This window comes from Ailuropoda melanoleuca, chromosome 11 (genome assembly GCF_002007445.2).
Source record: "Ailuropoda melanoleuca isolate Jingjing chromosome 11, ASM200744v2, whole genome shotgun sequence".
Taxonomy (NCBI): domain Eukaryota; kingdom Metazoa; phylum Chordata; class Mammalia; order Carnivora; family Ursidae; genus Ailuropoda; species Ailuropoda melanoleuca.
This window is the reverse complement of record NC_048228.1, coordinates 57,116,042-57,129,817: the sequence shown is the minus strand read 5'-3', so window position 1 is coordinate 57,129,817 and position 13,776 is coordinate 57,116,042. Positions and strand designations below refer to the sequence as shown.

The 13,776-nt window shown below is 36.7% G+C and overlaps 1 protein-coding gene across 1 annotated transcript in view; it reads right to left on the bottom strand.

The window, feature by feature from the left end:
• TMPRSS11D (transmembrane serine protease 11D) overlaps positions 1-12,874 on the bottom strand; it is a 52,300-nt gene extending 39,426 nt beyond the window's left edge. Inside the window, exon 1 of the mRNA XM_019807477.2 lies at positions 12,732-12,874. Coding sequence (XP_019663036.1) covers positions 12,732-12,739 — 8 coding nt within the window. The 5' untranslated portion in view covers positions 12,740-12,874. The remainder of the gene's footprint in view (positions 1-12,731) is intronic.
• Positions 12,875-13,776: the final 902 nt, after the last annotated feature.

Genomic DNA, 13,776 nt, shown 5'->3' with positions numbered 1-13,776 from the left:
AAGACCAGAAGCAGGTGAGTGAGCAAGCTATGAAGGTACCAGAAGAAGAGTGATTTTGGTAGGGTTAGAGCAGGCCCTGAGCCAGGAGCTCTCCTGGTATATCTGAGAAACAGCAAGGGGTGCAGCTAGCTGAGTGTAGAATGAGCAAGGTAGAGGTGGTAGGCATGAGAGGGAGACAAGGTCAGCAGGTGGGGCAGATCTTTTAGGGTTTTGAATATAAGGGCTTTCATCTGCCTTCTGAGTGAAATAAAAAGTCTTTGAGGGTTTTGAGCAAAGGAGTGACATCAGATCTATTTCTCTAATAGGATCACTCTGGGTGATGGGAGGGAGGGGGGCATGACTTAGGTTGTTCAGTAGTTGAGGTGATGAATGATGGTAGATTAAGCAAGCACAGTGGTAGTGGAGGTGGTGAGAAGTGTCTAGTTTGGTTATATTTTCAATTTAGACCCTAGAGGATTTGCTGATTATTCACTTACAAAATATGGGAAAAAGAAGAATCTAAATTGAATTCAAGATTTTTACTTCATTCCAATCAACACTTTCAAATCATTCCAGGGAGTTTTTTGAATTTAAATCTTAGGTTCTGATACTCTCCTCTTCCCCTGCCTCATTTGAAATTTATCTATAGCTTATCAAGATCCTCAGGATGGCATCCAAACCTTCCACATGGCACTGAAAGCCCTTCACAGTGACCTCTGCAGCTTTGGCTTCTGCCATATCCTCATCTGCCCACTTAACCCCAGCCAGCCCAAATGTGACAGCCACGTCTGTGTGTGATGACCCTTTGATAGAAAACCTTAAACCTCAACTGCCCGGTTGATTCCCGTTTTGTTTTTAAGGTAATTCAACCATCTTTCTTTTCCTTCCAGGTAGATACCTTCTCCCGTAGCTTCCGCTCATCTGATCTCATAATTCCCAGTGAATTTCTCTATTCTAGTCCTTATCCCTTCATGTGGGAAACAACAATTTTCTTGCCTGCACCCACCTCTAGGCTGTAACTCCTGAAAAGTAGACATGCATCTTGTCTGTCGGAACACATCCCATCCTTAGCACAACACCCATTACAGAGTTCACATCAGGCGTTATTTATGAAAAAAATTGACGAATGACACTGCAAAGAAGAGTTTAAAAATAATTGAACTATGGTTTGAAGGGACTTTATATAGGATTATATGATGTATGTTTTTGTTTTAAATACTGACAAATAAAATATAGATTGGAGAATAATCTCTGCCATCTAATGAGTGCTTGCTATGCACCTGGCACTGTGTTGAGTTTTTCTACATCATTTAATTTAATCCTTGTAAATAAGTCTAGTTTACAGATGATGAAATAGAAGCTTACTAACTCAGCTAGTAAGCGACAGAGCTGGAATGTGAATCCAGGTCTGTCAAGCTCAAACTGCAAATGTCCACATCAGATGGGAGGGGATTTTTCTGTTAATTTTTATGTTGTTGTTATTCATTTCTATCACTCTACCTTATTGTTGATGCTAAGAAATGGAAAGTTCAAAAATATTGCTATAGACCTGTATTACAGGATGTATAAAACATATATATTTGAATATGTGTGTGTGTGTTTACATTATACACTGGAGTTATGAAGACTATGAGAAATGGTTCCAAAGTAAAAGGACTTACTTTATTTTTGTCCATTTCATTAACTCTAGATGTTTACCACTGGGCAGGCAGTAGGGACTATCTAATTCAATGTTTTATTTTTTTCAGTTGAGAAACACTGTGTTCAAATAAGGTCTTCCTTGGAGGCTCAAAGATGGAAAACATTAAATGGAATAGCTTTTCTGTTTGAATTTGGAATGGGAGAAAATGATCCCCTCCTCCTATTTCCAGCAAATTTTCACTGACCTAGTCGAACATTTTTCTTTCTTCCTTGTTTTTTTGTTTGTTCTGTTTTGTTCTGTTTTGTTTTTGTTCTTGATAAACTCAGGTGCAGTGTAAAAGGAAAGAGAGACACAAGAGGATTATTCTGATTGCACAACTGGATGGTGGCAGAGTCGGTGCCACAGTTTTAAGATTTCTTGAACATATTTAATTTATTAAACCATGGTGCACTCTGAAAACTCTAGGTTCATGTGGACAATAGGAATCTTATCCTTGAATCACAGACCCACACCACTTTATGTGTGTGTACCTTTGGAACACACTATGTGACTTTCTTTTAATTCAGTGATTTACTTGCCAATTTATTTTTATCTTGGGTAGGATTTAAAAAAGTTTGTATTCCTGGAGGATATAAATCACTTTATACTTTTTGAGGATACAGAGGCTGGGCAAGTGGTGAGGGACATGAGCTAACTTAATAATACTTTGGTGAGAATTAGGAACAGACAGCTTTTCTGGGAGGCAGAGACAATTATGAAAGGGTGCTCTTTGGGCTGCATGCAGCCACACTCTGCAACAGACAGCTTGGCAGGGATTTACATTGTAACATTGGTCTTGTGTAATTATTGATAGAAGGTGTCTGAAGACTACTGATTAATAGAGTCAGTCAAGGATTTGGAGGCATATTCTGGTTACTGCTCTGCTACAGTTAATATACACTTGCTTTTATACGAAAGGTCATCTTTGCTGGCTCAGTTGCCCAAAGGTGGGTTCTTGCTTCCATAATTGAGACTGTGGAGTCTTCTCAGTGTGCAAATGGGCACAGTGGCATTATGGTAGATGGTGGCATGGTCTAGAAAGGTGAGCCTACCGAGCTGATTTGAAAACAACAGAACAGATGGAAATATTTCTTCTCAAACTTCATGATGCTGATACTTTAATTGTATTTCTCTAGAAGTCATCAATCCACAAAGTTATGGGAGCAATAATTTGTTGATTTTACCATTATCGAAGAATGTATGCCTAATGTTTCAATACCAACCGTCCTGACAGAGAAATTCCTGAGAAGGTTACCTATCTCCTTGCTAATTAATGTTAGGGGGAGCATAGCATGTACTCTAGAGGGCACTGCTGTTCAATATTAGCATTTCTTCTGCACTCTCGTGTAGCTATTGACAGAGCCATGGAACCTAGAGCAGGTTCTAAGCACTAAACAATTATTTAGTTGAAGATTTGCTTCTGTGTGTTTTCCTCCAAACAACATTTTTGCCCTACCTGCATTTAGTTTTCAAGAGGCTAGGTATTTTTCTCCCATCCTTCTCTTTTCTTTATTCTTTCCCCTTCTTTTCCTTTCCTTTTTTCTTTATTTTTGACTGAAGATGATCTGTAACCTTTATTAGCATCAACATGATTTTGCCAACTTCCTAAAAACTCTAAGGAAATATTCATGACAGTATAAATATGTCATATTTTATTGTCAAAATGCTCTTTGGGAAATGAGTACTTGAAAATTTTAAACTTAAATGTATCTATTGGGATGATTTTGGCGACGGTTGCACAACTAGCATAAATATGCTGGTAACCACTGAGTTGTACCCTGAAATGGGTAAGCTTTATAGTATGGAATTACATGTCAAAAGCCATTAAAAATTAAATTCATTTTTAAATAATTGTTAACTTACTACAATAACAAAATTATTAAGCTGTCAGAGGATCATTGATGGTGAGGCGGGGACTGAACTCACAGAAGCAGAAAAAGACTCAACTGAATGGGTATTCAGTTCAAATTTCAGTACCAGTACCATGCAATTCTCAGTGATGTATTGGGATACAGTGTATTATTGTTGACAGCAAGCAATTTGTTACAAATAATAGTTAAAGCGTCAGAGTTTTGAAATGATTTACTTCTTACACAATTCAGAGCATATAATTCTAGCATAACATGCCTCTTATTGACTTGCATTTTCTTATATTTTGGGGTGGAGTTACAAGTAGTGCATGGAGAATTGCTTATAAGCCTGGTTAGATCCACGGGGGGGTGTGTCACACATATTACTGTCATGTGTCAGGGTGGGGAAGAACGCCCCAGAGAATAGCTTATGTTTAAATTCAAGCTGCGAAAAGACAAAACCCATTTGTTCTTTGCACATTCTCCTATTCTCCTGTTTCTTCCTTCCCATATGCGCCCTGATCTGACTAGACAGCGATGTTTCCCAAGCTTATTTGAGCATAGTATTTATTCCTGAAATACATAACATTTTGAGGAACACAATGTTCCCAGAACTCAGTTAAGAAAATGCTGCTCTGTGAGTTCTAACTTGCCCAAAGCATTGTTTCTGCAGGAGAAGACAAGGGAACTATTGCACACCCATCTTAGAGGGCATGATTATTCATATTTAAATAGGCAAGGATGTTTCTTGCTTACCTCTCTCTCCATTTTGGATACTTGAGAGACTACTGTGTAGGTGTTAAGTTTAATTCTAGCTGTTTAGTGCTTCTTACGTTTTAATGTATATGTGAATTGCCTGTTAAAATGCACACTTTAACCTAGCAAATCTGGGGTTGGGCCCAAGATTCTGCATTTCCAACAAGCTCCCAGGTGAGGTTGATTCAATTGGTCCCAGGATTATACTTTATATAGCAAAGACTTTGGATATAATTAGATCAGAGTAGCTCCAGAAAAGAAGTGACTCTATTGAAGGCATACTAGTTCCTCTGTGTTTCCTAAAGTTAAGTACGTAAACAGGTCTCTTCTGTCATAAGGTCATTATGAAATGTTCAAAACTTTAATTGCTTTGTCAAAAAGCAGTATTGGGTCAACATGGTAGGTCAGTATTGACCCTAACATGGAACTAGTACATATTTCTTTCTACAGAAAATAAATGAGTAAAGGACTTAGAAGCCCTTACTTCCAGGTCAGTGTGACTTGATTTTTAATATTAAATTGAAAGTCTCAAGATATTTCATTGTTTCTACAAAGTGAGTCCTGCCGAGGTGAGGAATTTGGTACATCACACTCCAAAGAAGCACAAGGCATCATTTTTGGCCCCAGATGTGTTCATCCTCCAATGTTTGATCTGATTATTATACATAGACCCAAATACAAAAAAAAAACCACACACACAAACAACCTAGCAATTGCCAGGAAACAATCTTGCTTAATTTATATGGAAGATTATATGCCAAGTTTTTTATGTTATTTGCTTGGGGAGGGGAACAGAGAGGTAGGGAAAGGGGTGCTATGAATGATGGGGTAGAAGAAAGAAAAAATATATCTTTAAATGCATAAGTTAAGAAAGTAAAATCTACTAGTGAAGGGTCTAAAGCAAGAAAGACATTTAAGCACAATCTGGGTGGCATAGGTTAATGGGCATGATAGAATCTAGAAATTTCTTGGAATGGTTCTCTCAGTTGAGGGTTATTACCAGTAACTTAGAGGGGATGAGTGGAGAAAGTTATCGGAACCCTACGTGTATTCATCACTGTTCGTTATATTTAACTATATCTAGTACATGCTAATTGTTCTCATAGAAAAAAAGGTGGCTTCTAATGAATCATGGATAAAAGCCAAGATTAGCTGTTTTGATTGTTCTTGAGTAATATTTAGTTACATTAGTATATTTTTAAAAACATCTAGTACTCAACCCCTTCTGAATTTAATTCTAGTGGCTCCTTGCCCAGATTGTCCAACAGAAGCAGAGAAAGAACTGAGATCCTCAGTATTATTTTCCCAGGATGGTTTTGTGTCATAATGAAATGAACAGTGGTACTAATATTTTTGAGGCCACACAATAAAATATGTCCCTCAGAGCTTAAGAGGAATGCAGACATATCACTTATCTTGGGAAGCAATATGTATAGTGGGGGTACAACACTGTGGAAGTGAGAAAAACTGCTTGATATGAGGCAAATCACTTCTCTGGACTCCAGTTTTCTCCTTTGTCATTAAAAAAAGAATCAGTGAATTTGTCACCTTCACACTATTCTTTCCTCCTTTAAAAGGATGGCTCCTTCTTTCCATGACCACTCTCCTATTGGTAGGTTTTCTCATTTTTACTGCCCACTCTGTTTTTGCACTGTATTTCTTAAGAAAGCCTGTCTGCTTCCAAGGTCCTTATCTGTCTCCCATCCCCTGGTAGACTAAGCTCCATGAGCAGCAGCAGTCGAGAGCGTGGACTCTGAAGCTCTACTGACTGGGTCCAAATTCCATGTCCGCCATTTACTTACTGTCTGAACCTGGTAAGTCGCCTAACTTCTCGATTTCCTTACCTGCAAAATGAAGGTACCGATAGTACCTACCTCCAGATTTTTGTGAGGACAAACGAGTTAAACATTTGTTAACAGAACTAGAATTATGTCTGGCACTTGGCCCTGTGGAGGGGTTTGGCCAGTCAAATAAATGAGGGCAAGCACTGCTGGTAATTAGTTCTCCATTGTATCTCCCAAAGTTTTTAATGGTTTGTTCTTTAAGTGGAGCTGTACAGGGAGAGGATGGATTTGGTGATGGAAGTGAGGCCCTGTCGACTCTGTAAACATGGCTCCTATCATGGGCATGACGAGCCGCATACACAGGGATTCTTTTCAGTCTCCTGAACCAATGCATCTGTTTACTGGGTTTCTTCTATTTTTATATAAGTATTCTATGAAACACCAGCCCTCTCCAGAAGCCTGTATTTTTAATTACTACACAAGTAATATAGAAAGATAATATAGTACAATAGTGATAATCATGACTTTTGTAATTAGACAGACCTAATTGACCTCTGGCAAGTGATAAAATCCCTGAGACTTAGTTTCCTAATTTATACAAAGAGGATAATCACATGCCTCAGAGGATTGTGACATTAAATGGAATGCTATTTGTAAAGCATTTGTAAAGTATTTAGAACTCGGCCTGTGTTCAATAAATGGAAAATTCGACATTCTTCTTTTAGGTAGAATCCAGCTTTAGCTGNCAAAGAGGATAATCACATGCCTCAGAGGATTGTGACATTAAATGGAATGCTATTTGTAAAGCATTTGTAAAGCATTTACAAAAAATGTGTTCAATAAATGGAAAATTCGACACTCTTCTTTTAGGTAGAATCCAGCTTTAGCTATAAATAATACAATTGTTTGTAAATGGTATTTCTCAAGGGTGATAACATTCTATAGAATCACAAAGAGTTAGCGATGGAAGAGAGCTGCAGGAATAACTACTCTGACTTCGCATTATGCAGAAGAATAAACTGGTCTGCAGAGAGATTCAGTGGTGCCCTGGAGAGGCCTCTTGACTTTCTGTCTGCGCTCCTTCTCTGATATTTTATTTTATTTTTTCAACCCAGGACATGGTGGGCATTCTATTAACAGTGTTTATTAAATAAATGTTAGAAAAATCAATAGCAATTGAGTTCTTATAATACCATTCTGCTAAGCCCTGGGGACATCTTCAAAATAGTCAAAAAGTTGTCCTTGCCTTAAGGCACTCCTGTCTTTCTGAGGGAGTATAAGACACCTGCTAGCAACATTTCCCACAGTTGATCCCGTCTTTTTTTTTTTTTTATTGAAACACTGTCTTTTTTATTTTTTAATTTCTATGATTTCACACACTTTCTGTCCTTCTGGTTCCCCTCTCAAATGTCTTTTGCTGGTTGCTTCTCCTCTACTTAACCTTAAATGTCTGATGTTTCTCCATGTTCTGTCTGGGTGTTCTCTTTTCTCTCTAGCTGATCTTATTCAATCAGCTTCAATTACCATCTCAACCAACTGCTCTCAAGTTTTTGTGTACATATGAACCAATTGAGAAGCTTGGAAAAACAAAGATTTCTAGGTCCAACACCCAGGTAGACTGTTTCAGTAGGTCTGGTCTCGCTACACAGAAACCTTCATTTTTTTTTTTAAGATTTATTTATGAGCTATTTCATAGCTATAGGGCTGAGAACTTTTTTGCAGTAGAATAAGAGGGAATAGGTTAAAGATAAACATGCACACACTCTATGACCCAGAAAATCCATTTTCAGGAGAAACTCTGGCACTTTTGTGCCACAAGATCCGTTTCAGAATGTTCAGAGCTACAAAATTTGTTAACGGCAAAATACCAGAAGAGCGGATAAGTAAGTGAGAGTATACTCTTACAATGGAACATCATACAGCTGTGGGAGTGAATAAATAATTACTATATACTTTATAAAACATAATTTTGATCCCATTTATGTTAATTTCAAATATAGGTAGAACTAAATGATATGTTATTTGGGGGTCTATGAACCATAAACCATAAAGAAAATCAAGGACATTGAGATCACATGCCAGGTAACAGTTAGACTGGGCAAGGTCGGGAGGGGCAGTTAGTAGACAGGATGTTACCTGGTGATGCTATTTTTTTTTTAAATAAATGATGACTACTTTGGGGTTCATTTAAAAACTTAGTCTTTGTGTGATACATTTCACAATAAAAAATTTAAAAAGTAAAGGGAGTGAGTAGGAGATGAAAATTGAAATGGAGGCAATGGATCTAGACAAATCTTTGGAAGAGTTCTGGTGTTGAGGGGAGGAAATGAGAAATAAGGCAATAGCTGGAGGGGGGATGTAGGTCAAGGAAGGAGGCTTTTGCTCTGCGTTATTGTTTAACTGGAGACAGTGTGGCATGTCTTTCCGCTGATGGGAATATTCCAGCAGAGAAGCAAACTGTATGTTTTCATTCATTCTTTGCAGTGTTCAACTCAGACAGATATCCTGGCTAAGAAGTAAGATTGTCAGAATAAAAACTTGTCTAGGTTAGAAAAAAATATATTCAATGGCTCTTTTGAATATACTTCCTTGGAGCTTGAGCTCACATATCCGTTTTTAATCGCTAAGGCACTTGTTCATATCTCTGGCAAAGGGATACTGCAAATATTCAATAGAATCTGCCATTTTCTTTCTGCTGAGTTAGTAATTAGTGTGTAAACTTTTCCAAAGTCAACTTTAGCTTTGATCACTTTAGATAGTTACCCAATGAATGGTTTTATTAGGATGGTGCTTCTATTTTACATATCATAAGCATATGCTGTAAAATTTAGACTTAAAGCATACTCTGAAAAACTGTGAAGTTATGGCAAGTGTTCTTTGCTCAAGAGAATGGAATCCCTCAAATTGGAGCAATGCTTTTTAAGGAAGTGGATTGAATATCTTTAAGTTCTCTTACAATAGTCGATGTTGCTTTTTGTCCTCATGGCTTATTTTAGGGGTATCAACCATAGCCATGTTGGGGGCTGAAGCAGCATGAAAACCAGGTAAGTAACAAATATCTGAGGAAATAAATTGGGAGTGTCTTCCAGAGGCCAAATCGGCAAATGGACACGAGAGAATTTGCTGGAAAACATATGATCCTAGGTGACTAATTGCAGCCAATCCTCCTATGCATTATAATGCCATGGCCACCCCTCCAGCCTGTACCACCATTAGAAAAACCTTCTGGCTAAATGTGGCAACTGCTTTAGCATGCAGCCTGAGGTTTTTGTGGGCAAAACTCAAACTTCAAATTCACAATTTTTGGGCTCTATGACTAAAGATAAGTTGATAGCCACTTGTCTAATTTCTTGAACGGGAAGAAATCAGAGAGGGAGACAAATCATGAGAAACTCCGAACTCTGGAAAACAAACTGAGAGTTACAGAAGGCAGGGGGGTTGGGGGAATGGGGTAACTGGGTGATGGGTATTGAGGAGGGCACGTGTTGTGATGAGCACTGGTGTTATGCGCAACTAATGAATCATTGAACACTACGTCAAGAACTAGTGATGTACTATACGTTGGCTAACTGAACATAATAAAAAAAGAGATATAGTCTTTGCCTAATGATTTACAATTTTAAGCATAGTTTTTGAAAGTTAACATAGCAATTCATAAAGCAGGACTGAAGCAACAGGCAGAGTTTGAAATGTATTTTTGACAGTTTCAGCTTTTCTCTCTACTTATGTTTCATGTTGTTTTGAGCTGAAGAAGGCAGTCCACCTGATGGGCTTTGGCATGTCTGTTTAGTTAGTTAGTCATATCACAAGCACAGACAAAAGGGAAGAAAATGGAAATAAGATTTGTTATGGTCTGAGGCATTCTGCTAAGACTTGTCTCTTCCTGAGCTGAGCTATGATCCCTTACCTTAAGTCTTTCTTTAATCTGCATTCTGAATTCCAGCTTGTAAATCTTTATCTTGTTTTTCAAACCTCATTTCATACTTTTTATGTAATGTAGACATTCCCTATGTAGACTTGACAAAATCTGGAATACCCAGGGATTTGAAATAAACAATGATTATATTATGATAACGTAGCCATCCAGGTTCTTGGGCCCTGTGGTAGGATTTCCTTCTTCGGAGAGGGGTGAGCAAGGTGAGTAAAGAAAGAAATACACTATCTTTGTAACCTTTAGGAAAGGACAACCTGGAGGGATCCGAGGGTTTCATTTATATATAAAAGTAAGCAAACTGTCCAAGAGAGCCCATTCTCAACCAAAAGTATCACAGAATTTACCTGGAGAGCTACTAAAAATTACCTAGAATTACATAAAAAAATATATTACACAATTTTATTTCCTTTCCCTTCCCCAATTTCGATACCCTGCTTTCTCAGAGCCTATGGAGGAATTGGAAAATCATGAAGTTTGAGATTTAAATTGGAGTTAGCATGGCATGCTTTTATGCTGATAGGAATATTCCAGCAGAGAAGGAAACTGTATGTTTTAATTCATTCCTCGTAATATTAGACTCAGGCAGATGTCCTGGCTTCAAAGTAAAATTGTCAGAATGAAAATTGTCTAATTTTAACACCCCTCGCCCTGTCCACTTGAATATGCCTTCCCCTTTCCACTGAAAAGTCTGCTCTTTTTCAGGTTGACAGAAGGCATAGTTTTGTAGTCATTGATCCCCAAGTTGGTGGATGCAGATCCCTAAGTTATTTTCCAAAATTTCATCAATTTGGCCTGGTAACCATGATGATCTCATTCTGATGAAAACCAACCAACCCATGAACAGAATTAATTGGGAATGATATAAATTTTAGGTTAAAAAAGGAACAACAAATTGATTTTTAATAGATGCATACTATTAAGAGAGAAAATATTTCAGACTGATCTGTAGAAATCAAGGTTTCAAAGAAGAGTCTTTTGTAATTGGAAAATTTGGTTCTGATTGTCATATTTCATGTAAGGATGAATCAATTTAGGAATTAGATTGATTCAAGGTATTCCAAAATTGTACATCTCTTTCACTATTTGCACTGTTTATCTATCTTTCTTTATTTTCCTTTGAATGATATTTTGATGTACGTTTAGCTGCTTATAAGGGTCAACTTTTGAAAAATCAGAGAAATTTCTTTACAAAATTGAAATAAAAGTGTTTCAGCCAAATGCATTTCAAATTGTATTGTGATTACCAAAACAATATTACATTGTTATAGAAATTTAAAAAATAATGGAAAAATATAATTCATAAGCTTACCACTTAATTTTTTAAAGATTTATTTATTTATTTTAGAGAGAGAGAGACAACTAGGAAAGGGGCAGAAGGAGAGAGAGAATCCTGAAGCAGACTCCCCACTAAGTGTGGAACCCAACACCGGGCTCTGCATAAGGCTTGACATGGGGCTTGTCACAGGGCCTTGATCCCAGGACACTGAGATCATGACCTGAGCTGAAATCAAGACCTGGGCCCTCCACAGCCTAAGCCATCCGGGTGCCCCAAGCTTACCACTTTAATACAACAAATATGATTAGTGTTTTATGTACCCCATTAGACTTTCTCACATGTATACTCTGTGAAGTGATAGTCAATGAGTAAATACAATTTACTTTTTGCATAAAGTGAGGACAGATACAGTATAAATTCATAGATTTTTACCTCTTTTAATGAATTCATCATATCCATTCTGGAATATGAAATTATTTTAATTTATCCATATTATTGTTAATTCTTAATTATTTATTGTTAGAAACTTAGATGGCTACCCATTTTTCATTTGTGTATATATATACATTCAATTACATAAATATTCAAATAACTGTACATGTATTTTACTAAAATAATTTACATTTTGATTGAGTTTTCTAAAGTTTGGTAGATTCAAAGTAAACTCAACTACACTTAACATAGCCAATACATTGCTTATGGTTTTACTACCTTTTTAAAATGACTTAGTATCACATTTTTCTGTGTTCATGGGAAAACAAAATGAACGATATGTTCACTCATAGACGCACATACAAACACATCAAATTATATAGTGATTTTGAGATCTGACTGTAGATGATACCACAATCTATTGCTTTTTAAAATGTGAATGTGTGTGAAAATCAGTATTTATTAACTAAAAAGAAAACTACACAAATACTGTTTTTTCTAAAGTATCAATAAGAATTTACTTGAAAGTAATGATGTGGTAAGTATATGAAAAGCAGACAAATACTATCTTATTTTCTTAAAGAGAACTTTCGGTTTCATTGCTTATTTCATAGCAGTAATGATGCAGATGTCAAAATATATAATCCTGGAAAAATTCTAAAACAACAGAGAAATTTTTTATTGAATACATTTTTAAAATCCATGCATCGCTTTTTGAAAAAGTAAAGCATGAGAAAACAAAAGCACTTCCTTATTTAAAGATATGTTTTCATAATCCTAAGCCCTCTCTTTACGTTTACTCATTTTGCAAAAAAATCAGTCATGCAGCAATTACCTTATTTAAACAATATCAAACATATTATCTCAACAATCAAACATATTCTCTAAATAATATCTATAAGTTTCAGTGAAGTTTCTGGAAAAGTAACTAGAAGATTGCTACACATAGCCAAAATTTCTTCAGCTTCTGTGTATATTTTTCATATGCTCTAAGATTTGGTAAAATTTCTTCAACTACAGAGACAAAAACAGGACTTACCTATACATTTTGATCCTGAATAATGAAAAGATCCTTTCTTCTGCCTATCCAACTTCTCTGAGATTTCTACACAGATGAATGTCTCTCATGTATTATGTGTGATCTATGAAGGAACTGAAGACAAAGGAGGAAATCCCACATAATTAAAATCTAACTTGCTGAACAAGTCTGAAGGAATCAACTTGAACCAATAGCATGACTTGAGGAATGAAATCAGAAATGGGGTATTTCACAAATCTGTAAGAATTTTGTTTATTCTGGTAAATTGTGACTAAACATGATGGCAGGTGATAGCTATTTTGTGAAAGCTTGCAACTAACTAATCCACATGCTCCAGAGTCATTATTTTTAATTCAAGAGGGTGTGACACTCTTGCTTGTGTTACCTTGTTACGCACCTCCTTCTTTGCCACAGCAAGCTGAGGGTGATCAGAAAATACTTTCCAAGCACTAATGGGTACTACTACTACCTCTGAATTCACCCTTCTCTGTGATAAAATACTATTCTTGTAGAATATGAAACAGGGATTCAGAGAAGTATTTGAATAAGTGTACAAGTTGTGGGATAAGCAAGCAGAACAGTTGAAATTAAAATTGACTTTGTCTTTCTCCAAGTATGTCTTTTGAAGAAAGTATTCTAACTCACTACTGCCAGCAGATGAGTGGACGGTGGAGTGTAGTAAGAGCACGTGTGGGGTGAGGGTAAGGAGGGGGATGTCAGCAGCGTTTACAGGCCAGGGCAGAGCCCATGAAAACACAGATGCAAGAATAGCATGGAAATGAGAAAAGACACCTGTGTCTCATGTGCTGGGAAGGAATAGGAAATATATCTGGAAGGTTGTGCTGAGGTTACTTTGTGAGAAATACTGCATACTAAAGAACTGGAACGTGTAATTGAATTAGACTGGGTACTAAAACTTAAATTTTAGTCTTAGTTTACTCCAACTAATTGTGTAGCCTAAGAAAAAAATCACTTACTCCTTTATGAATCTGGTTAACCTACTGAGAAAGAAAGCTGAATCAGGTGGTTTTAGAGGACTCTTTTC